At 42.3% G+C, this 25,760-nt stretch overlaps 1 protein-coding gene across 2 annotated transcripts in view; it reads left to right on the forward strand.

Moving 5' to 3' along the window:
- OXSR1 (oxidative stress responsive kinase 1) overlaps positions 1 to 25,760 on the forward strand; it is an 87,465-nt gene that overhangs the window by 18,503 nt on the left and 43,202 nt on the right. The window contains exons 2-4 of one of the 2 annotated variants that reach the window (XM_031059733.1): positions 1 to 109; positions 9,448 to 9,556; positions 20,232 to 20,373. In XM_031059733.1, coding sequence (XP_030915593.1) covers positions 1 to 109; positions 9,448 to 9,556; positions 20,232 to 20,373 — 360 coding nt within the window. The remainder of the gene's footprint in view (positions 110 to 9,447; positions 9,557 to 20,231; positions 20,374 to 25,760) is intronic. The other variant, XM_031059734.1, reaches the window with a different exon arrangement.

Here is a 25,760-nt window from a genome sequence, read left to right on the forward strand (position 1 = left end):
TGGAGCCACTGCTGTGGTCCAGGCAGCTTTCTGTGCTCCGAAGAAGGAGAAGGTGGCGATCAAACGGATCAATCTTGAGAAGTGTCAGACGAGCATGGATGAACTCCTGGTATGCATTCAGGATTGTCTGGGGGGTTGTGTTTCAGTTATTTCTGAGATATCTCTTTGCCAAGTGTCTTAAAACCTTTCTTGAAGTGGGGTGAAGGTGAGGGAACTCGACTGACTTCATTAGAGGCAGCTCAGTTGTCCTGGTTGTGGGACATGGTACTTAAAATGTTAAAAAGATCAACTGTTGCAAAACTTCAGACTGTTTGTTTAGAGCTCAGCACTTTGTATAATCCCTTTGTTTTGAACTGAGTTAATGTGCAAGTGTGAAGCTCTGCTATACCCACAAGAGCCCTGAAGTTTGAGGGGGATCCAGAGCTACATGCTTTCAGAACATTTAAAATTGAAGGAAATGACATTGCTTTTCTTTCCTTTCCTGCAGTTCTTTACATTTTTCCCCATTCACCTGTAAAGAGAAAAACTGAATGAATTAGCTGTTGTTCCTAATCTCTTTCTGGTACTGATGCCAGCTAAAGGGATCACTGACATATTGCAGGCTGCCATATGGAAATCCCCATAATTCTGAGTTCAGGAAAGGAGACAGAGTCCTTTGGAGGTGCAGCGCTGTAATTTTCTGCTGCTCTGTGTCTCTTTTCTCAAGGTTGTCTCATTGAAAAACTGAATTTTTGCAGGAGCTGTGATAACTGAAATTTCCCTTTCCTCATCTGGCTTCTGTGTTGATGGGTTTGGTTTTCTTCTCTTTGTGTGTGTGAGCTGGTGCCTCTGTAGTGCAGTGGTTCTCTCATTCACCTCACATCTGGAAGGTCCCTGAATTTAAAAGCAAGGCAGACACAGACATTCCTGTGAACATTGAGGTGTCTCCACTAGAATGAGAGAGCTCTCTGGGGCAAAATTTTCCACAGTAAATACTGGCATTATGGAGATGGGGCCTGGTACCATCTTTTCTTCTGAAGCACCTCTCTAGGATTTTTATAATCCTACCTTGTCTTTCTGTCGCCCCTCAACAGCTGCTGTAGTTTACCTCAGGCACTTGTTTTGGTGCTTGCAATTAAAAGGTAGAACAGAAACAGAATTTGGGAGTCCTGCTACCTCTGCATTTGTACAATCTTCAGCAAATCACAGTTCCAATTTCTATCTAGTATCTAATGGTATTTTTGTTGTTATGAGTATCTGCAAATCTGCCCCGGTTAAGAGGAAAGGCCCCATTCAGGCTGCCAGTGCTCCCGAGGAGGGTTGCGTGTGGGCCTGTGTTCAAATCCTCTTATGGCTCATGCTAGTGTAGGAGTTCAAGATCTCTTCTCACAGTTGGTCTTTTTGTCCTTATACCAACCCTTGGTATCCTTTTCAAGCCTTTTGTGTGGCTTGCCCATACTACCCTGCCTCAGTGGTATTCCTGAGTGCATTGTCAGGATGTAGTAATTGAGACTGGGATTCTTTGAGTAATTGCCAATTCTGACTAAAAACATTAGGTTCAGAAAGAGACACTGCAGAGACTTGATGTGTAATTTTAGATAAGTACTTCTAATTGCACATTTTAAGTCTCTGGCTGACCCATTCCTCCCAATGATTTTTCCTGTTATGGATGAGTCTGCAATGTATTGCTGTTGTCAGCTCTCCAGAGCTTCCACTTTTGTGACTGGATCTGGTGTGAGTCCTTCTCTGGGCTTAATATGCAGCTGTAAGTGTTCTTGAATTTAAAAGTCATGGAGGGGTGGAGGGGCATGAAGATGGTTCTGAGCTGTAGCAGCTCCCAGGAGCAGGGGTTGCTGAGGTGGTTGTGTTGTGTGAAAAAGTGTTTTCCCTGGGTTTGTTCTGAATTTGTCAGTCTGTCGGATCATCAGTGTTGCTTCTCAGTGCAAGAGCCAAAAGAATGGAAGTTCCTGATTTCCCAGCTCTGTGTGCTTCACTTCTTTTTATCTTGTTTCCATATCTGCTTCTACCCTAAAGTAACTTTTCTGAGCATCAAAACTTCATATTGCAGGATTGTACCTTCCCCACAAAAAAAAACAAACCCAAAGTTAACTGTAGGTGGTTGCAGGTTACAGTTGTTTTAAGAAGCAAATACAAAGACAAATATGATGAGTTCACACTGGGATATGTTATGCCCCTGCCTTGCTTTCTCCTCTCCCCTAGTGCAGTTAAAATCACAAACTGGGGCTTTCATGGGGCTTCTGTTGCTGGGAAGGCAACTGGGCACAGCAGTCAGCTTATGGTGAGCTCTGCTTTCCTGCCTGGGGTCAGGAGTGCTCTTGGGTTACAGCACTGCCCACTCATTGGACAGTGTGATAGCAAAGGGAAAATTGTGCTTAAATTATTTTATAATTATTTTTCTGGAGTGCCTCACATTTCTCTGTTGAAGCAAGCTTCCTTATTCCCAGAAGCTGCATAGCCAAGAGGGTAGAACAGTCTCACATTGCTTGGGAGAGGGTAGGGAGACCAGCAAACCATACTGCCATCCTTAAAAAGGTGATTTGGTTCTTGCACACCTCTTTTAGTGTCTGTGCTGCTTAGTGGTTTGCACTTGTAGTTCTTGGGATGGAGGAGAAGAGAAAGGTTAATTTGAAGAGGGAAATGCAGAGTAAGTGGCTCTATCACCAGCTGGATGGATGAGTGGCCTTGAGCTTCCTTTAAGCCTAGCAGGTGTCCTGAGGCCATGAAATCTGGGATCACATCCTTGCTTGGAGATGCTGTGCTTAGAGTAAGTGCTATGACTTGGCTCATTAAAGGTATTGATCTTGATCCTTTTATCTCAATATACATTTGAGCTGTGTGGGTGGTCAGGAATAAACTGCACACTTTGCATATACTGTATGACATTCCAAGTTAATGCACTAAATTTATTTATTGCTGCTCTGGGGTATGGAAAATGCAGGAAGGGCCAGCTTTGTTGAATCATGAGCAGGCCAAGTCAAGGGCATTGAGCTCTTCAGCTGAAGTGCTAATTGCTGTAAAGAATGTAGACAGCAGGAGTAATGCTGTGCAGAGATGTGCCTCCTTCTAACCCAGCTACTGAACTAGGTGATGTTTGTCAGGAATTTATTTCCATGCCTCATTTTCATCTTTTTTCCTGTACATTCCTGAATGCTCACAGATCTTTCCTAGCCTGCCTGTGGAGTTTGGCTGACAGAGAAGTACAATGTAGCTTATAGGGATTCTTGCTTAGGGGTGTGACTGGGAGCAGAGCGCAGTGAGATGTGGTCAAATACAGTGTTGTCTACAAATGGTCTTGGAGTTTTTGATTTATTGCTAAGTTACACTTTTTATTTGTCTTGCAACCCACAGTAGTTAACAACCACACTGGTATGGGTTTGCAAACAGTCTGCTTGCTCATGTGTTGTATTTCACAGCTGCACACCATTCAGAGCTGTGTTTTGCACTCTTTTCCATTGTGGGATGCTGGTTGCCAATCCTTGAAACAGTGGTGTAGCATCTGCCTCAAAATTAACCATGCTTCCAACCTTTTTTCTTGTGTAAGTGTTCTCTTGTTTTAAAGAATTACTGATCTGAAAGGCCTTAAATCCCCCCTCTGTCCTACAAACTCTACTTCATTTTCATGTAATTAAAGCTGAGTTTTCTTTCATCCAGATGGAGACTTTCTTTCTCCATGAGTAGCAGATGACGTGGGTTGTCAGCTTAGCAGTTACCAGGAATGTTGAACAGCAGAGAGGGAAACAGAAGCTATGGGATATTTCACATTGGGCTTTCCCAGCTAGAGGGAAATGCTGCCTGTTTATTCCCTAAGATGATTCAACAGGAGACAGGCTCAGGAAAGAGCATGGGAGATGTGGTGTTGCTGTTCCTAGAAAGATGGCAAATTCTTCCTGCTCCAGAGACTGATTGCCCTGGGCCTGACAGGCTGCACGCAAGAGGTGAAGGTGCTGCTCTTCCAGTGCTATGGCCAGAGGGCAGGTAAGGAGGCTGAGGGAACAAATTGAACTGCAGTTAAACAGAAATGTCCTTTAGAATTTCATGGAAATAACCCAGGGAACTTGCTGCCAATAGCATGGAGATCAAACATTGCGTGAGATTAAATTAATCAACCTATAGTTGAGAAGGTTAAATTAGATAGGATTTAAAAAAGGGATTATGAACTCCTCTGGTTTAAATCATAAGCCAACTGTTAACTGCCCAGGCTTAGTCAGAAGTCTGCCCTCTGGGCAGATAATTGTGTAGCTGCTTTTTATAGGGTTTTTACACCTTCTTTTGAAGACTTGGACAGGATATTGAACTGCCTTTGATCTGATGGAGCACTTCCTACAAGTGGTTTAACCAGACTATAAGGTTGTTGGGGACAAAGCAGCAGATTGCTGTAGAAGTAGTACAGATGTTTCATCCATGCCTGTCATCTGATGGGAATTGCCATTATAATTCCATTTCCAGGCCTGAGACCTTCATGCTTGCTCCAGGGAAAAGAAGTCCCCCAGTGTCAGTGCCAGGGAATCTGATAAATGACATGTGGGCTCTGCATGGTTATTTGATCTGCTGAGTTACACGTTCCTTGCATGTTGGGATTGCAGCTTAAGACTTAAACCTGTGCTGGGTACAGCTTGGTTGTATTGTTTATCAAGCAGCCACAACAGAAATCTTAATTACTGGATTGGTTTAGGTTTTGTTTTGGTTTTGTTTTGTTTTTTTTTTTTTGTGTAAAGTTCACGATGAACATCAGAATTAATGGTGGGTGAAATCCTGAACATCCAGTGTCTTCCTTCTCTTGGACTGGGTGAGCATGAGATGGTGCATGTAAAGAATTTCAGAGAGTTTGCAGCTGTCTGTGGTCATTAATCCCACTGAAAGCATTGTTGAGCTGTAAGCACTGGCTATTGATCTGAACAACTCTAAGGATCAGTGATAGGTTAGCTGTGGATGTGGGTAAAGCTGGCTTGCTTGTATCTGTGAGAGGAGGCAGTCACTCACCCATCTGCTTTTTGGCTGAAACCAATAAAAAATGGCCATGTAGGAATTGCTGCAGCACAACAGTTCAGGAACACCTGCTTCCTTCAGTACATTTTCACTAATGATGAAGATTTTGAAAGAAGGAATGACCACTGAAGGAGGCAGAAGAGTAGCCATTGAAATGGACAACTGCTGAATGACTTGCCATGGCACTATTTTGTTCCCATCACTGAAGATTACTTAATGGATGAACTGTGTTTATCCCTTTCAGAATTCTTTCTTTTCCACTGTTGTTCTAGGGCTAATCTAATTCCACTCATGCCACTTTAGCTCCTGTAGCCACTGAAAGCAAGGAGTTGAACTGGATAATCCAAGGAGTGGGAGTTGAATCAGAATCTCTGATTTTGTGCTTTTCCCACCTTCTTAAAAATGTCTGTTGAGTTAATTTTGATAGAAGAACATGTTTGGGTTTGTTTTTTATTTTTAGTTATGTTTCCACCTCAAAAGGCACATGAATTATTATTGTCAATTTTACAACCTTTTAGTTAAACTGTTAAGGTTTCACTTGGAGCAGAATGTGAATGGTTATGGAGCTCTAAATCCTGCTTTAAAAGGATGAAGAGCAGCTTTAATGCCTTATCTCCCAGCTGAAATCTCATGGTATAAGATCTTTGCCAGCCGTAGTTGAAGCATTGGTGTTTTCAAGGGGTGATCACATCTGACCTGCTTTGATTTCTGCTCCAGCCATGCTTTCCCTCCCCATTTCTCCTATGATTGTGATTCCCTTCAAACAGGGTAACCATGCTGGCAGCTCTCTGGACTCCTCTGAAGTTGCAGGTAGCCACATGAAAGCACTCTGCTGCTGTGCTATCTCTCTGGAGTTCATGTCAACATGTAGGAAGTAAAACTAAATAAAGCATAATTTTAATCCTGGTATTTGAGAGCAAGTGCCTCTGAAGCAAGCCTCAGGGGCAGATAAACACAGAGTAAAAGGTGGTGATGTGAAAAGAAAATACCATTAGGAAACCTGAGCTGGTAGCTAAAACACAGCCTTACCTGCTCCTATTAATTCAAACTTCAATTGTGTGTCACTGGGCAAATAAAGCCTCATCCAAAATAGCTGATCTCCAGAAGTATGTCTGACTTACAGGAGACTAATAGATTGCTTATGAGTCTAGATTATACTTCATTGCACTTTTATGACTGTTTTGCAAGCCTTGAAATGTTTCTTTTATTGCCTGTAGAAGTACTGAAAACATTTGTCAGAACCCTTAATGGAAGCCATGGAGGCATTTAGAGCTAATCCCAGTCTATTTGCTTTTGGTATTTGACAATACAGATATTTTTAATATCTCGCCCAGGGTGAGCATGTAACCATTTCCAAACCATTGCCTGTGTCTAGACTTGTTTTTGTGGGGAATTCATTCTCCATAGCTGAGCAGAAAGCAGAGGAATTTATGGGAATTGGCAGGAAGGCTGTCTCTCATCACTGGAGCCATGGAGGGTGAGGGGTGTTGGGTGGAAGAGCTGCTTATCACCCACTGCATCTGTGGATGGCTTGGGGGGCTGTATCAAGTGACCCACGGCTGTTGGCAGAGAGGGAATAGAGCAGCCCAAATAAATTATTACAGAGGTGTGGAAATCACTGAGATTTTTATTAGCAGTCTTCCAATATAGTTTTGATGCTGGGGAAAATATGGGAAGCGCAGTTGTAACTCTGTTATCTGGGGCTAGCAATCTTATTATGGAGGTGGGAAGAGGAAACCTTTACCTGCTGTGTCTTTGTTGTGTTTGAAGAGCAGCAAACTCTCCCAAAAGCTTTGGGAATAATATTAAAGCTGAGCTTACTGCATACAAAATGGCTGTTTTGCTGCATTTTATCCCTTCCTACTCTGTTTTTGAGCAGAGCTGCCCAGTGATCCTTGAGTGGGATCCCAGCTTTAGCTCCAGCCCTTCAGCCCCTGCATTGGTACTGCTGCAGCAGGCTGTGGATGCATGATAGAATTGGCTTGGGTTCAGTTATGCCAGGAAGCATTTTAACCACAAAGCCCCTGTGATTTGCCACTATCACTTTAAACAGTTGTGTGGGTTGAGCTTTCAGGATGTTGGTACCCTCTTTGGGGGAGAACAGGAACCAAGCTTTGATGTAGCCAGTGTGAGATTAGCCTAGAAAACTGCTGGAAATGCAATGGGGGTTTGGGGGTGTGAGGAAAAGTCTGCATGGCTGCTGCTCCTTCTGATTGGTAATAATGTAAAAACACTGAAAATCGTGGGCTGTGATGCAATTAATTATTCAGAGCTGTGCTACACTGTGGGAGAAATGGATTAATCTGTCTGTATTATACATCCACTGGCTGACAGAGGTGTTTAATTGCACAGATCAGGTTTGTGATTGTTTATTTTCCCTCTTTATGCTTTGGTGCACATGACAGACTTCAGCTTTTTTTTTAGCTGTGTTTCCCAGCCCAGGGAGCAGATTGTGGTAGTGAATGAGAGAGGAAGTTCTTAGAAAATAATAATAAAATGTCAACTGTCACCAAATGCCTGAAAATTTCTGTAGTAAGGGGCTGCTTAAATAGCAAAAATCTGATCTAGGTCTAGGATCTTAAGTCAACTTGGTCCAGACTTTGTTTCATTGCCTCCTGTACTCCAGTAGCATACACAAATATATATTAAATATGCAATGTTTGTATACATTTCTCATATTACTCTCTTGATCTCCCGGGGAACTGCTTCAAAATATTTTGAACAGTTTAGCTGAGAAAATATAAAGCCAGCTCCTCTAGATACTTTCTGAGAGTGGTGGATTTGGGGCAGGTCTGGCTGATAGGATGGATTACCAGTCCTTGCTTGCTGCTTTCCACCTTGGTTTCCTCTGGTGCCAGTTGATCTTGTGTAGTGTATTTTAATTGTCAGAGAGAGAACTACAGAGAACCACAGAAAACTCCAAAGTTGCTGATTTATTTCCTTTGTGAAAAATGACTTGACACAAGTGAAAGTTTGCAAGGAAGGGTGCTGGAGCTGTCAGAGTAAGCAAAATATATTGTTTTTAGGCTGTATTTATTTTCACAGAGTGTTTTTTAGTCAGAGTATGCTACATGGAGATGAATAGCTTATTCCTCTTCAAATATCCTTTCCTGTTTAGAAGGATTCTTCTTTAATCTGCTTGTTAAGTTTCCTGGAAAGTTGGTCCCTCTCCTGGGGAAGCAGAAAGAGGAACCAATTGCTTTGGATTCCTCAAAGGCACCTACTCCCTGAAAAGCAGTGCTAAGTGGATAAATCAACATGAGCCTGTTCCTTTGGAGCTGTGATTGCCAGCTCAGGCCTTGCCAAGGGGAAGCAGTGGCTTTACTCTGAACTCAGGCACAAGCACAGCTTTGTACAGGGCAGGAGGAAAATGTGCTGCATTTGTGGGGTGTCCTGGGCATGAGTGAATTCTTCTCAGAGCTCTTTCTTGTACTTCAGTCCCAGGGAAGCCTTGTGCTTAGAGGGAGGGAAGGATCAGGGCTGAAGGGCCTTGCTCTCCTCCTCCTGTGTGTCCTGTGGAGGAATGCTGCAGTTGAGAGCAGAAGTTCAGGGTATGAGAGGATGAGTGTCTGGGGTGGGTACAATTTGTCAGGTTGGGGGACTTGGCTGAAGCACAAAGGCTCGGCTGGGTGCAGTGCAGGGTGCCAGGCTTGGCTCAGGGGATGGCTTTTGTCTGTGGGCAGCCAAGAAACTGTGAGTCTTTCTGTCCAAAGTGGTGATTTGTGCTTGCATAATGAAATCAGTCAATGTTTTCTGTGGTGTTGTTCCCTCCATAACCTGGAAAACCTCAACTCTGAACCCATAACCAAAACTAAGACTAAGCACAGTCAAAACTCAAAACAATTTAACATCTGCACATATTTCATATTGTCCTGCACTGGTAGTGGCTACTGACTTTCTAATCTCAAAGTGATCTCTCTCTTCTTCCAGTGTGACAAAGGATGCAGCTGTCCTTTGTGCCTTTACCCTAATTGAGCTAAGCCATCTGCTTTCCTGCTGGGAAGAAACTTTAGGAATAAGAGGACTTTTTTCCCCAGAGGCTAATATTTCCCTTTCTCATCCAAATGATAGTCTTCAACAGATTAAGCATCTGTTACACAGTGTTTTACTGAGAGGAGAAGTCAGCATGAACTTCCTAGGTCACAAACCAGAGTGAATTTTTGGGAATATTCTGTTGTAGCTGTGTGCAGGTATTTTGATTGTCACCACTTTGATGTCCTTGCCATGGGTTTTTTTGGTTTACTTTTTCTTCCTCCAGACAGGCAGGAAGAACACCCTAAAATACCTTTTGGCTCTAGTATGATGGAGCCTGAATGCTTAGAATATTTCTGGATTTTCTACATTTACCTTCTAGGTATCCTTTTTCTTTGCACCCTTGCTGTGTCTTGAGGAAGATAACTTTTGTGCCTGAGGAGTAATTACCACTGTGTCCAACTGCTAATGTTTAATTTTTCTCTACAGAAAGAAATTCAAGCCATGAGTCAGTGCCATCACCCCAACATTGTATCTTACTACACATCGTTTGTGGTGAAAGATGAGCTGTGGCTGGTGATGAAGTTACTTAGTGGAGGTGAGTGGTCCAATTTCTTTACCCTAAAGGCAGCAGAAAAACCTGTCCTCCCTCCTTCCTCTCTCCCTTCTTTACCTCTTAAGGTTCCTACCCATGAATTGAGAATTGTGGAGTTGTTTAGGTTGGAAAAGATCTCTAGGATCAGAAAGTCCAATGATTACCCCAGCACTGCCAGGTTTACCACTAAAACTCTGTCCCCAAGTGTCACATCCACATGTCTTTTAAACACCTGTGGGGATGGGACTCCACCACCTCCCAGACAGCCTGTTCCAATGCTGAACAACCCTTTCCCTGAAGAAATGTTTCCTAATATCCAATCCAAACCTCCCTTGGTGCAACTCAAGGCAGCTTCCTTTTGTCCTACTGCTTGTTTCCTGGGAGCAGAGCTTGAACTCCATCTGGCTGCCCTTTCCTGTCAGGAATAGTGCAGAGCCTAAAGGTCCCCCCAGAGTCTCCTTTTCTCCAGACTGAGCCCCTTTCCCAGCTCCCTCAGCTCCTCCTGGTGCTCCAGACCCCTCCCCAGCTCTGTTCACTTCTCTGGACTCACTCCAGTGCCTCAAAGTCTTTCTTGTCATGAGGGGCCCAAAAGTGACTCCAGGATTTGAGGTGTGGCCTCAGCAGTGCTGCGTGCAGGGGACAATCCCTGCCCTGGCCCTGCTGCCACACCATTCCTGACCCAGGCCAGGTGCCATTGGCCTTCTTGGCCACCTGGGCACTCTGGCTCATGTTCAGCCACTGTCAACCAGCACCTCTCAGGTCCCTTCCATTCTGTATGAATAATATTTGATGGCAGCCCATTCAGCTCAGAAATAGCTTCTCATGTTATGTCCATCAGTAGTAACACCTAACTGGCTTTTGAAAATCACTGCCTGCTTAACACAGAGCCAGGGAAACTTTTCTGGATTTATTCTCTCAGACACTAGAGAAAGAACTTTTTTTGAGAGAGTGAGTTTGAAAATTTTGTATCAGTAATGTTTAATTTGAAGTCATAATATTTTCCAGGATCCCTGTTTAATTTACAGTTGAGACAAGAAATGGACTCAAGTTCTGGATGTTAACACAAAGTGCTGTTGCTAAATCCTGGGCCTGTCTTTAGGAAGACTTCATTTTCCTGGCACTGCAGCAAACAGGAATTGAAAACTGAAAAAAAACCAAATCCCTATTTTCTTACTTTTGAAAAAAATCCAACTTGGCTTCCCTGTTCTTGGCTTAATTTTGTGGACTGTAAAATGCCAGGAGATGAAGTGGAAAAATCTGGCTAAACCTGTTTGCATTTTGCACAAGAGCTCAACAATGACCATAAAACATATCTCTTTGAAGGTGTTCTTTAGAGAATTTTAGCAGTTCTCTTGGAAGAAATCAAATTCCATGCCAGCCTTAAGTCTGTCTTAAAGGGTTTTTAATGTCTCATGTGTCATTAAGCAATACCCTCTGTTTTCTTAGAGGGACATGTAACAGATCATTAGAGATGTGATGACTCTGTGTGGAAAAGAATCCCCTGCCAGCTTAGAGCAAGCAGTGTTGCTGTGTGTATAGAAAGAGTATCTATGGGAAAGTTTCCACAACACGAGGAAATGGCATTTCAGAGGTGCTGGGGAGGCAGCAGCAATGGGTTTGGCCTTTTCCAGGAGTACACAACCTCTTTGAAGAAAATGCACAGCTGCCTCCATCACTTCACAGCAGTTTTCTGTCACAATGAGGCTCATCCTTGAACTTCCAAATGTTGTCTCTGTTCTCAATTTTGTGTGGAGGTGGGTTTTTTTGTGTAAAGCTGGGGAAAAGTCAGACCATCATTATCAAGGCAACACAGATGTAACGACTACACTGGAAAATTTCTGGAAAAATAATTATTGCTTCAGAACCAGCCTCTTGCTGGTGTGAATGATGACCTGTTTCTCATTTAATATTCCCTTTGAATGGGCTTTTATGTTCTTCAGCCTGATAATTGACCCTTGTGCAGTTCTGGCATTTAGTGGGGGATTTGCAGTAAAGGAGTGCTAGGAAATTTCCCTGCTTCTTATTCTGTTACATATATTGAAGAGTAGGGTCATTCAGTAGAAGACAGACCAGTAAGAGTGTAATTCTTCCCTCTCCCCAACATTTCTGTGAGTCAGTGTTACATTTTCTCACTTAAGAGGAATCATTTGAAGGCTGGAGGAATTGCTAAAATAAATAGAAAGATTTTGAGAATGACCTTTCACTTTCTAAGCAGGAGGATACCTTGTGAGGTATTTTTCAGCTGTTTTCTTCTATGTACTTTTTACTTCATACTTTTTTATATCTGTGCTTCAGGAATCTCAGCTCTCATAGGTGGATTCTACAGCACAGTCTTAAAGATGGGGGAAGAAACTTGTGATTGGAGCTTTCTGACTGAAGAGCTTTCTCATTCACTTTTAATGAGCCTATTTTCAGTTGATCTTAGGCTGAGTGATTTATGTAACAAGAGACACTTCTAAAACTGCCTCTCATTCCTTCGAGCTTAGTTCCTATCAGTAATAAAGTGGCTCGTTTTGCAGTCATCTGTCATCCAGTGGGAAAAATAATGATCTGGGTTTCTCAACAGGAAAAACTTTTGAGCTGATTTTTAAACCAGAAAACAAAAACAAAGAAAAAGCCTCCCAAAACAAAACCAAAAACAAACAAGCAAACACAAAACTGCATCAAAACAGACCCAAAACAGAGTACAGCCTAACACATTCATTTTGTTTAGCTGTTTCAAAAGATTTGTACGTCCCAATAAGTACATATGAAATACATTCTGATGTCCATTCTGTATTTTGATCATGGCTTTTGTTCATGATAATTTATTCTGGGTAAAGTTCAGAATTTTACTGCCTCTTTTCTGTCAGTGTTTGCTGGTGTGTGATTTCAGGCTGAAACTAGTTTTAATTTCGGCCTACAGACAGTGACCTTATTAATTTGACAAACAGCCCACAAGACAGCCAATCTGTATTGCAAGCCTTTTTTGTTGTTGCTGTTAGTGCAATTTAATTTATTTTCTGGCTGCAGTCTTTTGTTAAAATCCTAACCTGGTCATACATTCAAGTGTTTTAGAGATGTCTCTAAGGGAAAATAGTCTAAATCCACAAATTGCTGTTGTCTAACAGTGCCTTGCTCCTCTGACATCCAGAGGGTTCACTCAAAGGTCCTTAATTATCTGACTGACGTTGTCACTGAAACAGAACTATTTGTCTCCCCAAGTACTCTGTTGATGGGAGATTTCTATGTTTGAAAGTTGGCAGCAGCCAGGAGGTAGCACCGGGGAGCTGATGAGCATCAGAGCCCAGCCAGGCTGGTGGGAGCCACTGCTCAGAGCCCTCTGAGCTGGCAGCCCTGAGCCCAAAGCAGGTGTGGAGTTGCTGATGGCAGAAACGTGGCTGTGATGAGATGCAGCTGGTAGAGACAAGGGGTGCTGCTGTGTGCAGTTACTGACAGCCGCTTTCAGGTCTGGTGATGTGTGTCTGTGTCAGGTTTGTCAGGTGCCTGCTCTTTCTGTTCCCTTCATTAGAAGTTGCAGACCCTTTTCTCTAATGCTGGAAGTTCTGTAGGGTTCTAAGCTTAGCAGCATGAACTCGACACCCCAGCCTTTGAGTCCAGTGTTACTCCAAACTAAAATCCAATGGCTATTTCTAGACAGCTGCTGACCTGCTCTTTGCCTCCCTGGCATTCTCCTGTCATGAATTTTACTCGTGCCTTTTTAAAGCCTGCTGAAGCCCAGTCCTGCTCTCAAACTCCTCCTGTGGCTTTTTAGTAGGAAGAGGAGCAGCTGTGCTTTTGTTCTTGTGCTTTTACTGATTGTGACCTGCTTGCTCTTCTAAATTCTCCCTGCTTTTAACAAGAGCTCTCCTTTCACAGGTGACCCGTGGCTGTAGATAACTCTATAAAACAGTTGCTCCTATGAAACAGCCAGCCCTGGTGACTTGCTACATCACACGACAATTTTTTCTGTCCTAGCCTGCAGCAGATGAAACCTCAAAAATATTTTTAAACTGTGCAAATCCTTTAAATACTGAAACGTTTCCAGGCAGGGCTCTTGGATATTCTGCCCTCTTAAAGGCTCCTGATGAAATCTGCTAAGGAGATTGCTGTATTGAAATAGTTAAACCTTTTATTTTCCAAAAGTTTTTAAGATTAGCTAATCAACTTCTTACTTCAGGCTTTGATCTGAAGTTCAGAATGCCAGACCAAAAGAGATAGGCAAATCTTAGTTCTCTACCAGGGAGTTAGGACATCTTGTTCTGCTTCTGCTCTGTTAATCTCTGATCTGGCTCCTGCTAATTCCAACGGAGAGTTATGATCAAAGCATAAACCACAGGTCCTTAGAAATCTTTGTGTTTATGTTGAATTATTTTCTTAGGAGAGAGATATGCTATTTTTAATTCATCTGGAGGGATTTTGATTTTATTTGTAGAAACACAACTTAATTTCAAACAATTAAGGATGGGATAAGTCAGAAGCAGGGGATAGCAGGGATTCTACATGACTGCAGAATGCAATGTGTGTAGGTACATTGCCACTCCTAACTGTAATAAGAAAAGCATGAAAGATTAGTTTGTGTTCAGATTTTCTCCTATAAATGTCTTGATCACAACAGCAATAGGCTGTTTTGCTCCCTTTATTGTATTATCTTGTTTTCTGCCTTAATCTTTCCATATTTCTTCTGCATCCATGCACATGCCCTGGGGGAAGGAGGCAAGAAGTGGATGTTTCCTTAGCTTTCCCTCTGAGGAGGTTTAACCAGGTTAATGTCTTTTCCTTTGTTTTGTATAACTTGTTTCCTTTACTTTGCTACTCTCTAGCTGTATCTGTATTTCTCAGTCCCAGAAGTACTGAATCCAAACAGTTCTTCCTTCTTATGCATTTTCTTCATCTGTTTGCCAGAGACTGACAAGGTGCAGATTTAATTCTTGGCTCTAATGACAACTAGGCTCACTGAAACCACTGGCTAATGCTGAGATGTCTTGAAAGAAGCAGCAGTGAATCTGCCAACTCCCCCTTCTCTAAGATTCAGCCTGTTCAGCATCAGTGTTTGTCAGGTTTGGGGCAGATTTTGGTTCTCACAAAGTTGTGTGGTGATTCCCCAGCACTGTTTCCAAGCCTGTTTGTGCCAGGCCTCTAAATGGCCAATCAATGCAGGTACTGTTACCTGCTTTTTTTGTTGTTGTTGTTTTTTTTTTCCAGGTTGGAAGTTAGAGAATTAAATTTTCCTGTTCTGCTTCCCAGGTGAAGTTAAATGAGGAGTTTTCTGTGCATTTAACTTAAAGTGTATCTTGGTTCTGTCACTTAAGTTATATTATAACATGCAAGATATGGTTCCCATAGCAACCAGCTCTGCTGTACATTTTTTTGCTCCTCTGGGGGCATGTAAAATTCCAGCTGGAATATTCCTGCATTTATCTATAATCTTGTTCTAAACAAGCTTTCCTTTCTGCTCAGGTTTTCATGCCCTTCTCTGCTTCAGCCCCAGTGTGCTGAAGCCCTAAGCAGTGTCACTGAGGAGTGTGGATGTTTCTTCCTCTGCTGAGGAGAAACGTCAGAAACAGGCTTCCTAAATGCCATTCCACAGACTTGCTGGTGTAGGTGAGGTCAAGGAATCATGCTCTGGATTTGGAACAGGAAGCCTCAGTGTTTGTGGTGGTTTGCTGTTGAAAGTGAATCAGTGGAACAATTAGGACTTCTTGCCCCGAGGGTGTGATTACACAGAAGTTTTCTTCAGCAGCAAAGCTGGTTTAAGGAGTTCCGGGCTCTTTGGTCTCCACCCTGCCTTGAAAACTGGATTTCCAGTTACTGCAGTGATCCCATTTTATAGTATGGCTTTGTAAGAGATGCAGGGGCACAACAGTGAGGTGGTGAACCTGGAACTTTAATCTCATTTTGTCACCATAGGTAGCCTGGTATCTTTGCTAATTCACACAATTCATGGTGTTGAAAGAGTCAGTTTTACTGGATGTGTGTGGGGTGCAAGTCAGGACTGCTTTTGCTGGGATCCAAGACTGTCCATTGCAAGTGGGCTGCCTGGTGTCAATATCCAAAACCTGAATATCCTTCTCCTACAAGTAATTACAGGTTGGGCTCTCTCAGCTGAGGGTAAGTGTGTACAGGTTCCTCTGACTTGTGCTGTCCTTAGGAGCTACATTTTTGGAGCAAACTGGGAACTTGTGAGTTTGAGCAGAAAACCACTTCCCTCTCAACTGCTGTACAGTGTGCACTGAGAGCTTGCTCTTTACTGAGGAGGTGCATTTCCATGAGCGTTGGTGTCAGAGTACACTGAGACACTGGCATGATGAATGACAAGTCATGCTAAATGCTTTATCAGATTGCACAGTATCTCTGTAGGCTTCCTGTTGATGTGCTGCACAGTGTGTATTTGATGGGCAGGAATTTGTTTTAGCTGCATTTTTTCCATATCAATCACTAAATGTTGTCTCCTTTCCTTTGTCTTCTCTTGGGCTTTGAGATCAGTTGCTCATCACCAGCTTTCTTTAAACATCCTTGTTAATGACAGCATTATTTATATTTATGGTTAGACTCCAGTTCTGACCCTTTTCTCTGTGTCTTGTTTTGTCTTTTCTTGGTATGTGGCCCTTCTGGGCTTGGAAGAGCTTTCCAGTCAGCCTCAGCCAAACTTAATTTCTTTTTTAGATCTTTCTCTGACTTAGGATTCAACTTCCTGTACTTTGGGTCCATACTTGCTACTTATGAATTTTTAATGAGAAAAATAATGAGGGAATTGTTGTAATCAAACCTAATGCCATGTATAATACACACCAGAGTGCTTCATAGCATTATCTAAAATAGAGGTTTTATTTTAGAGAGGAGTCAAAGATATTTTTTTGTTTTCTGGAGACATTGTAGTGGATTTGTTTTCTCCTTGAAAATCTTGTAACTGTTAATACAGAGCAAGGTACCTTATTTCCAGTGTGAACCTCATCCTTTGGCCTCTAGGTTCTGTCTAAAAGTGAGATTGAGCAGTTTGTACATGGAGCACAAATCCATAGTGAAACTGCATTTAAGCAGAGATCCAGCTGTGTTTGGATGTGCTCTCTCTTCCCCAGTTACTCCTGAACTGGTTTGAAGCTGGCTCAGAAGCTGGCAGTCTCTGCAGTCATGCTGGTGTTTCCCAGCAGTGTGGTCAGCTTGTTGAGCACGTCCTCTGGTGTGGTTTAGGCCCTGGTTCCAGTTCAGCTGGATTAGTTTCCAGTTAATTTTAGCAGTTATTGTATTGCTGGATTGGGAACAGGCCAGTGTGCAGAACAGTCATTTCCCCCTTTAGATTCTGATTCCCTCATCTCTTGGTCCAGTATAATGGAGTTGGTGTGGGATTTTGTATCCTGAGGGAGTGGAGGCCTTACCCTGGTGAGTGTGTCACACTAACTGAGACCTCTGCCATCAACTTTGCATGGAATTGATCAGCAATCAATTCATCAGCTTTGCGTGGAATTGATCAGCAATCAATTCATCAGCTTTGCGTGGAATTGATCAGCAATCAATTCATCAGCTTTGCGTGGAATTGATCAGCCTCCTGCTGCAATCCAGTCCTGCCCTTCTAGCAGGAGGTGTTTTCCTTGACAGTCTCCCTTGACTTCTCCTTTCAAAGCATCTCCTATCTTGGCTGTGGGTTTCTCTTTGGGGATTTGGTCATTCTGTTGCTCCATGCCAGGCTTCCTGAGCCAGAATGCTGGAACATTCCATGGAGCAGTGCTGGGAAATGCAGCTTGGCTTTGTTCTGTATTCCCTGGTGCTGTGCTTAATGAAGTTGCAGTTAGGTTGTGAGTCAGAACCAACTCCCAAACTTATTGATTTGTGAGTTGGAAAAATCAGTTTCATGGTGCTGTGGTGCCAGTGGCCAAACCCTGAGCAGACAAAGGGGGATGATTCTAAGAACCCTTTTTCCAGCTGAAGGGTGGTTTTTGGGTTGCTTCTCAGCTGTTTCCTGCAGTGGGCATTTTGCTGACCCCTTTTTGCTCTTCTTCTATCTGGAGAGGACTGGCAAATTCCCCCACTTCTATGAACATCTCAATGTGAAAGTGGTTTTAAAATAAATGTACTTAAAAAGTGTCAGGCAGGACTGGGAGCAGATATAGCCTGGGTGTGAATCAGCCTTTTCAGAACCAGGGCTGCCTCTGTGCATGCCCTCTTGTCTGTCTACCCTCCACCCCCCTTTCAGGGTTAAATACAACCTCTAACTTGGCTAAATAGAGGATTTTTTGACCAAATGAATTTGAGCACCATATGATCTGCCTCCTCATGTTCCCTGAGCCCTTTGCAGGAGAAGGGAAATGTTTGTGAACCAAGTCTGCTAACGGAGTCGTGGGTGGAAAGAGGACAAAACGAGTACGTGAAGAACCACATATTTTCACTGGACTTCTGAAACAAGTGACAGTTTGTTCTGCAGATTAAGGCACATTTCAGAGGAAAAACCTGAACAGTGGATGTGGAGTGGCTTCTTTGGTGGGATTTTTTCGATGTCACAGAAATTCTTGTCCAGAATAAGAAGCCTCAAAGTTTGTAAGCACGTACTCTTTAAATGTGAAAGCATGATAGGCTGAGGGCCAGGTGAGTCCTTATGACACACAACAGAAGATGCTTTTCTCAGAACATAAAGATGAGATTTCAGTGAAGGGGTCCATCTCCAACATCTGAAATCTTAGCTTTCTTCAGTAAAGATATTCTTGCTCAGATGCAGGAAGTCCAACATATGTCTAAACCTGAGTTATGTCTGGGTAGAACCTTTGGGTAAGACCCATGTCAAAATTCACTAAACATGAGTGTGTTTCTCTGCTGGGTGGGGTAAAGGAAGGCTGAACACTGAGTATTCTTGCATAAAATGTTGGGGCAATGTTATGTAACTTCATTTTTGTATTTTTTTTCATTTTCCTCTGGGTTTTTTAAAATTTTTGTTAGAGTCTTCTGTGTTAAGATTGTGTTGTCTGCAAATATCTTGAACTAAAAGATTTTTTGGTAAGAGGAAGCTGAAGGTGCTGTTCAGGGCAACCAATTTATCTCACAATTTATTTTCACTGGGTTTACTGGAGGTCTTGGTGTCTAGGTGAAGCTGGTGCCACTGGGCCAGAGAAGATGGAAAGTGAGAAATAGTAGCTCTGCAGCAAGCTTTAAAATGAGCTCAGCAAATACTGCTTTACACCAACTAAGGGACACTGTGCACTCATGTAATTGTTTCCTGTGCAGTTTGAATTGTGCAAAATGAGCCTTTCCACATGGTGTGTGTATTCAAACCTTGCAGCTTCTGCTTTCATAGGAGAGTCCAAAAGGAAAATACTCTTCTCAGTGAAAACTGATCTGTACCACTGTTTTAGCCTAGAAATTCAATGTGGATAGTTAATAAAATAAATGTTAAAGAGGAAGGTTTTTTTGTCTACCTGAACCTGAAGGGTGAGAAGAAAATCAAACAAAAAACCTCTTTTGTATTTTTCACTCGCTTCAGGAATTTACAAGGTGAAACTTCTAATTCTCCCATCAGCCAAATTCATGAGAGTTTCTGTTCTTAAATCCAAAAATGATTTTATCTTGCTTTTTTGATTGTGAGTTAAGAAGAATTAACTTCTCTAAACTTTTCTAAAACTGAGCCCAGCTTTTCTAAACTAGCTGAGTTAGTACTGGGATGTTCTTTCCCTGTAAGTTTCCTGTTCAAAGACAAATAAAGCTGCAATTTATGTTCTCCAGTTGTGCCTGCTTTTCTCATTCTTTAAGAACTTCCCAGTACTGCTGACATTGCTTTGTGCCCATAGCTGTAAAAACCCTTCCAGTTCCTATCCAGCCATTAAACCACAGAAACCCAAGTTTGAAGGGGCTAAATGGCACAGGCTTTGGAAAAGAGGCTTAGCCATGCCATGCTGGAGCAATAAGAAGTTCTGAGAAGTATCTTCAGTCCAGCTGCAAATACAAAGAGGGCAGTAGGCAGTGTCTGTGAAAAGCTGGGCCTTGCACAAGAGCCCTGCTGCGAGTCACTGGTTCCGTTTATTCCGGGGTGCAGTTTGAAGAAGTGGTTTGCTCTCTAAAGCTTGGTTTGTCATGGAAGATGATGTAATTCACACCATGCTGAGGAGAGAGACTAAACATGCTTCTAGGGAAGGATCTAAGCTATTCCAGTTTTGTACACAGTGAAGAAGGGACTTATTGTCAGAACTCAGCCTCATTTCTTCCCTATTTAATGATTTCCACTTTTTTTTTCCTGTTAGGGTTGTACCAGCCCTTAACAGATGAGATTTTTTTCTGATATTCCTCTGCACAGAATTTGTAGGAGCTGAAAAAGAGTGCCTAATTTTATCAAGCTTCTTACCTTCAGCTTGAGTCCTGGCAGCCCCCTGCTTTTTCCATTTCCCCCTTCAGCTTCTCCAGTACTCAGCACTAAGCCAGCTGTAGCATCAGTATCTGCTTTAAAACCTTCCAAGTGTCATGTGTGTGTACATTTTACATTTTGGCTTGTTCAAATAACTTCTCAGTTGCTTGTGTTCACAGGGGTTTTACAGCCCCCCTTGAGGCTCTGCTCCCAGGGGTGCATTGTTGCCTCTGCTTTCCTGCAGCAAAAGTTTCATCTTCTGACTCTGATCCTGACCATCATCAGTGATTTTTTTGTATATTAAACGATGATAAATTACACTTAACTGTGAATGAGTTCTTCTAGTTTAAACTAAGGTGTTTAACTCTTCTCTAGGCTCTGTTTTGGATATTATCAAGCACATTGTGGCCAAAGGAGAACACAAGACTGGTGTCCTGGATGAAGCCTGTATAGCCACAATCCTTAAGGAAGTGTTAGAGGGACTGGACTACCTGCATAAAAATGGGCAAATCCACAGGTATTTTATGTTTTTCTCACTTTGTTGTAAAATGTTATTGAAACAGAGTAGCTGAGCACAGAGTCTCATCCCATAACTTGCTGAGGGCATAAAGAGAGAGAAGTAAAGGTAGGAGTTTTATTAAAATGCAGAATTCAAATGTTTGTATTCTATATGCTATGTCTATATTTAATGACTAGGGCAAATTTAGGTAAATTTTGGGGTGTTGAAAGTTCTAATGTAGGGAATCTCTTTCTAAATGTCAACATTCAGCTGCAAAGTGTAGTTGATGGAAAGCTGGAAAACTTCCATTGGCTTTGTTTCTTGCAGAGCTACAAATTACCAAGAGCACTTTGTAGGCAGAGTTGAGCAATTTAATAAAAAGTCCTTCCAGCTCTGATGCTTTTTTTTTTTTTTGAGGTTAACTGTAAGATGAACATAATGAAATTTGAATTTGAGTAATTTTATTAAAAAAAAAGAGGAAATAAAAAGAATGGAAAAACTTCTGTAGGCAAAGCCCAGTTAACTAATGGCCTGTGATTTGACAGATCACTGAAATTCATGGGTTTCTATGCTGGTATTTGTCTGGGATGTGTTTTTAAATCACATTTTCCTCTCTCCTGGTGTCAAGGTGTGGTGTAGTTCAGTAGAAGATGCTAAGCTGGTCTGTTCTGTGTTAAAAAGACTGAGATTTGCAATCCTAAATTTGTGCTGAAAATAGAATATACTGCTTGTGGGTAATATACACAATCCCAGCCACAGACTGCTACTGGAACAGCCTCTTCTTTCTTGGGAATTTTGTGAGCTTGGCTCTCCTCTGGTACAATGCCATTATAAGCATTGCTACTCCTGTGCTGGAGTAAGTTTCTGTCCTCTTATAGCTGCACAAGAAGAGGTGATTTTTTTGCCAAAATGTTATTTTAATTAGAAAATACCACAAGTATTCATAGTTTCAATCAAACTGACTGGCTTTTGTAGGTTATTTTGGATTAAAAGGAAAGAAACAGTTGGAAATTATTCAGGTGGAATTCTTCTCCCAGAAAGAAGTCTCAAATTTCAGTTTCTGGTCTCAACTAAAATTCTGATTTAACAAGAATCATTGTCTTCATTGGAGACAGTTTTGATTTCATAGCTGGTTGCTTGTTGCTGAACTTTGTTTTTTGAGATAAGACTTGAGGCAGCTCTGGGAATTTAGAGTAAAGTAATAAACCAACTTAGTCGCCAATTACATGGCAGTAAGTTTTCACTTTGCCATAAGTAATTGACAGAACTGTGTTCATCTGTGACCTGCAGTAGGTTTGCTTGGCTGATTCAGTTATCTTCTGGTCTAGTGAAATTGAAATCTGTATGTTAAAGCAGCAGAAACGTGTTAAATCTCAGTTTCTTGGAAGATACTGCATAATGTTTCATGCATTGAAGAGAGGTGGTTCTCCATTTGGCTGGCTGGAGTGGAAAAGCAAAACTAGTAAATGTGGTAAAGATTAGAGATAATAAATTTATGTATGTGGTGTGGGTGGGTTTTTTTACTGCACTCAGCAAAAATACTGTGTTCACAAAATTCAAACTGCTGGTCTGAAGAAAATATGATTCATATTGCATCATTTGGAAGTCAACTGGATCAAACCTGCTGTGACCATTCTCATCCTGCTCATCGAAGCATTTTGCCCAAACTTCAGCAGAGAAATCAGAGCTGTGTCATTGCTGCATCTTAAGGTTGTGGTTATGCATCAGCCCCTTTGCATGTGCTTCATCCCAATATTTTGAGGCTGCTCCAAAAACTGTGTAATATTTTATCACAGAAAAGGATTTGGATTATCTCATTGTGCTGGGCACAGCGGTCTGGGAAATTTGGAGAAGCGGGATACAGAAGGAGAGTTGCGTGGTTTCCTACCTGTGATGCAAAGCTGTTTGGGCTGTTGGCAGAAGGCAAGCTGTCATGCCTTTGAGGGATGAAACATGTTTCCTTAATGGAGTTCATCATGCTGTGTTCCATTTTATCCAGATGTGTGTGTGCTGCTGAGGAAAACACAGTTGAAAGTTGGAGTGCAGCTGGGACCTTTCCTCAACTGTAGGAATATCTGTATGGTTTTCCCATTTTGCTTCATGCTAGGGGTCATAGTACTGGTCATGCCTGATGGGAAAGGCAGGTGGAAATCTTGCAGCCATGCCTGGGATGCTCTCAGAGGAAGTGTTTAAAATAACTGAACTTTGGTCCCCTGGGTCAGCTTAAAGTATCTGGCTCTAAAGGAAAGCACATGAAGTGATGGCTGAACTGCAGATATTGTATCTGTAGTGTGGGGCAGCTGTACTTGGGGTGAACTTTAGACCAGAGCAGGATCAGCTGTGAAGGGTCAAAATTGAAGGGCTTTAGTGAAGACCTGGAACAGCCAGGCCAAAGCAAGCAGCCATCCAGCAGAAAAAAAATGTTCAGCTGGTTACACTAAATCTCCAAACTCTGCTTATATTACGCCTTGGAGAAAACAACTTGATAAAATTAGAGACACAGCATGAGTGAATGACTGTAATTAGCACATCTGAAGTTGGACAGGCAGGCCAGTGGCACAGCCCAAACGATGAATATTGGGTCCCAAATATAATTTTGTGGGCACTGTAGACCAGAAGTGGGGCTGTAAATCACCACTGAGATCAGAGAACATATTTCTGTCAGTGGAGCTGCTCAATACTTCTAAATTATGCATAATCTTAAATGGGTAAATGAAGTTAACACGTGAAAAACTGGCTTAATGAAATTTTGCTGCTGCTGAATCTTGCTCTGCCTACGCCTGCCTTGAACTTAATGCCACTTCCAATTAAGGTTTGGGGAGCTGTCTTGGTGTGGAAGTGCAAATCCCTGCTTTGGACACGAGAGGAGTTTGTCAGTATTCTCTAGAGGAGAGTAGAAAGCCAAATATCTAGTGAAGGCTTAAATTATATTTTTTCTTGTTTACTTTCCTAATTAACAGCCAGAGCGAGTCTGAAACTTGAATAGACACCATTGTTCAGGAATAAATGCTGAAGTCTCCCACATTGCCCAAAGTGATGGTTTTTTTTTTGCTTTCATCTTGCAAGGGCTGATGGGAAATGTCTGAGGCCTTATGGCAAAGACAAAGGAGAAGACAAAATCAGTTTTATTTTCATGAACACTCTATACCACAGCAACAATTGATTACAAACAGTCACCATCTTCTTCCAAAATCACCAGTGCCAGCCTTATCTGGGAGTTGGCAACTCCCTGCCTTCCCTGCCCTGTCCCTGTCCCCTCTCTGGTGCCAGCTGCTACTGTCCCTGTTGTGGTTCCTGCGTAGCACGGTGATCCCAAGGAGGATTTGCAGTGCCAGTGATCCGGCTCATGTTCAGTGAGTGAGGTGCCTGGGCAGCAGCCAGAGCTCTGGGGACAGAGGGCCACACTGGGAAGCCCTGGGTGAGGCTGTCCTGCAGGAATCTGCTCAGGCACATTTCTGTATGGAAGTCAAACAAGACTGACAGTGCTGTCAGGGGTCGTTGCCAGGCTAATCTGGGCTGGGTGACACTCAGGGTATGTTGTACCTCTTCTCCATTTAGACTCTGATTCCTCTGTGTATTTGGGGATTAGCAGGAGTTTGATGAATGACTTAGAAATAAAACTAAAGCAAAACCAACCCTAGAGGTTTTATTGCTTAAAAAGATTTATTGGAGGGAACTTCAAGGCTTTCTTTTTCAGGTGGTGCTGCGTATGGCAGGCTGACAAATGAATCATGCTGATTAACTGTTACAAGGTCTCTCTGTCTTTCTCCCTATTTTTATCTCTGAGCTTATCTTCTGTTCATGATTAGCTGTTGTGTAACTGAATATTTTAGTTAGTCCAGGTGAAATAATACACTGCTTAAATATAACCAGATTCTCCTATTGCAGCACAATAAATGTGATACTTGCCTGTTTTTTTGTAAAAACAAAAAAAAGTCTGGGAAGTGGTTTAGAGTTGCATGCACTTGAACTATTGGCATGGCAGCAATCCTGCTATTAGTTTGTTTGCTGCTCTACTTCTTACAGAGTGAGAGGAGCAGCAACATGTTTTATATGCTGAGTTAGATCAGCCTGTGCTGCCACACAAAATGTTTGGGGTGTTTTTGGTGTCTTTTCAAAATCAGAATGTGGGCAGCAGGGTGCTGGGACAGCTGTTTGAAAGTGGCTTTGAAGAGACCCTGAAAACAATATTCTTGCTGTGCTTTTACGCCAGATAGGTTAATTTTTATTTTTTTGGGGGGGACCTTAGGATGATTTTGACAGGGAATCAAAGTTTAATTCTTTGCCTCTTTACTCATACTAAGAATAAATAACTTCTGAACAATGGGCATCTATCTATCTGCACGTACACATCACCAATACTTGCATGTGGGATTTTTGCAGGAGCTCACCTCCAGTTGCAAGTTTTTGATTTAAGATGAAGGAGCTGTTGGATGTATTTTGGCAGAACTTGGCTGTCCTACAGGATTCAAGTTTAATTTTCATGTAGCTGATTAATGCATTGATAGCCATGCTGGCAGGTATTGTGGTTAAACTGGATTCCAGTATGCCTCTGAAATAGTGTGCTTTCATGTTTCTGTAGAATACGGTGGGAGAACTTCAAGCCCTCCTCTCTACAGTGCTGTGATCTTGCTTTGAGGGATGTGTTTTGGAAGTGAACTTTGGTAGGGGAGGATTGAGGAATGGATAATAGGATGCAGAGCCTTTCCACCTCTACTTTCCAGTTTGATTTTCAGTCAGGACACCAGTAATTTGAAAGTTGGCTATTGCTTAGCTGTGAGAAGTGCAATTTTTTATTCAGAGAGGAGTACTTTGGTCTCTTCTCTCTTATAGTATGGGATGGGTAGAAATAACCTTCAGAGCTGGTAGCTAATAGAAATTCCGGAGCTTTAATTTGTAAATAACTCAGAAGCCAGAAGAACAGAAATGTTATCTTCTGTATCTCAGTAGGAAGGAGGAGAAGAGGCTGCTCTAGATTGAACTGGGTTATTTGTTCCCCAAATAAACACCTTGCTGTGCAGTGTCAAGGGCCCAAGGAGCACTGAACGCCCAGTCTCTGTACAGTCAGACTGGGGTGTATTGTGATGGTTTGGCAAACCAGCATGCTTTCCTGGTGGCTGTTTCTTCCACTGAATCATCCAGAAATTCATTGTTTAAAAAAAAGGAAACTTCCCTGTGGTTGTGGAGAGATAATACAAACCAGATGTAATCCCAAATCTGCAGACAGCCAGAAACAATAACTCCTATGGAGACAGTTCTCCTCAAAGTGAATAAAGACAGTCTTTGCTCTGTAGTCTAAAAACCTGGGATTTCAACCTCTGATGGTAAAATATCATTGCTGCAGAAATCACAGGGGTGCTGGGGCCCTGCAGCAGCTCCAGGTGATGCCCCAACTTGTGGGAACT

The sequence above is a fragment of the Geospiza fortis genome, unplaced genomic scaffold (assembly GCF_000277835.1).
Source record: "Geospiza fortis unplaced genomic scaffold, GeoFor_1.0 scaffold182, whole genome shotgun sequence".
Lineage (NCBI taxonomy): Eukaryota > Metazoa > Chordata > Aves > Passeriformes > Thraupidae > Geospiza > Geospiza fortis.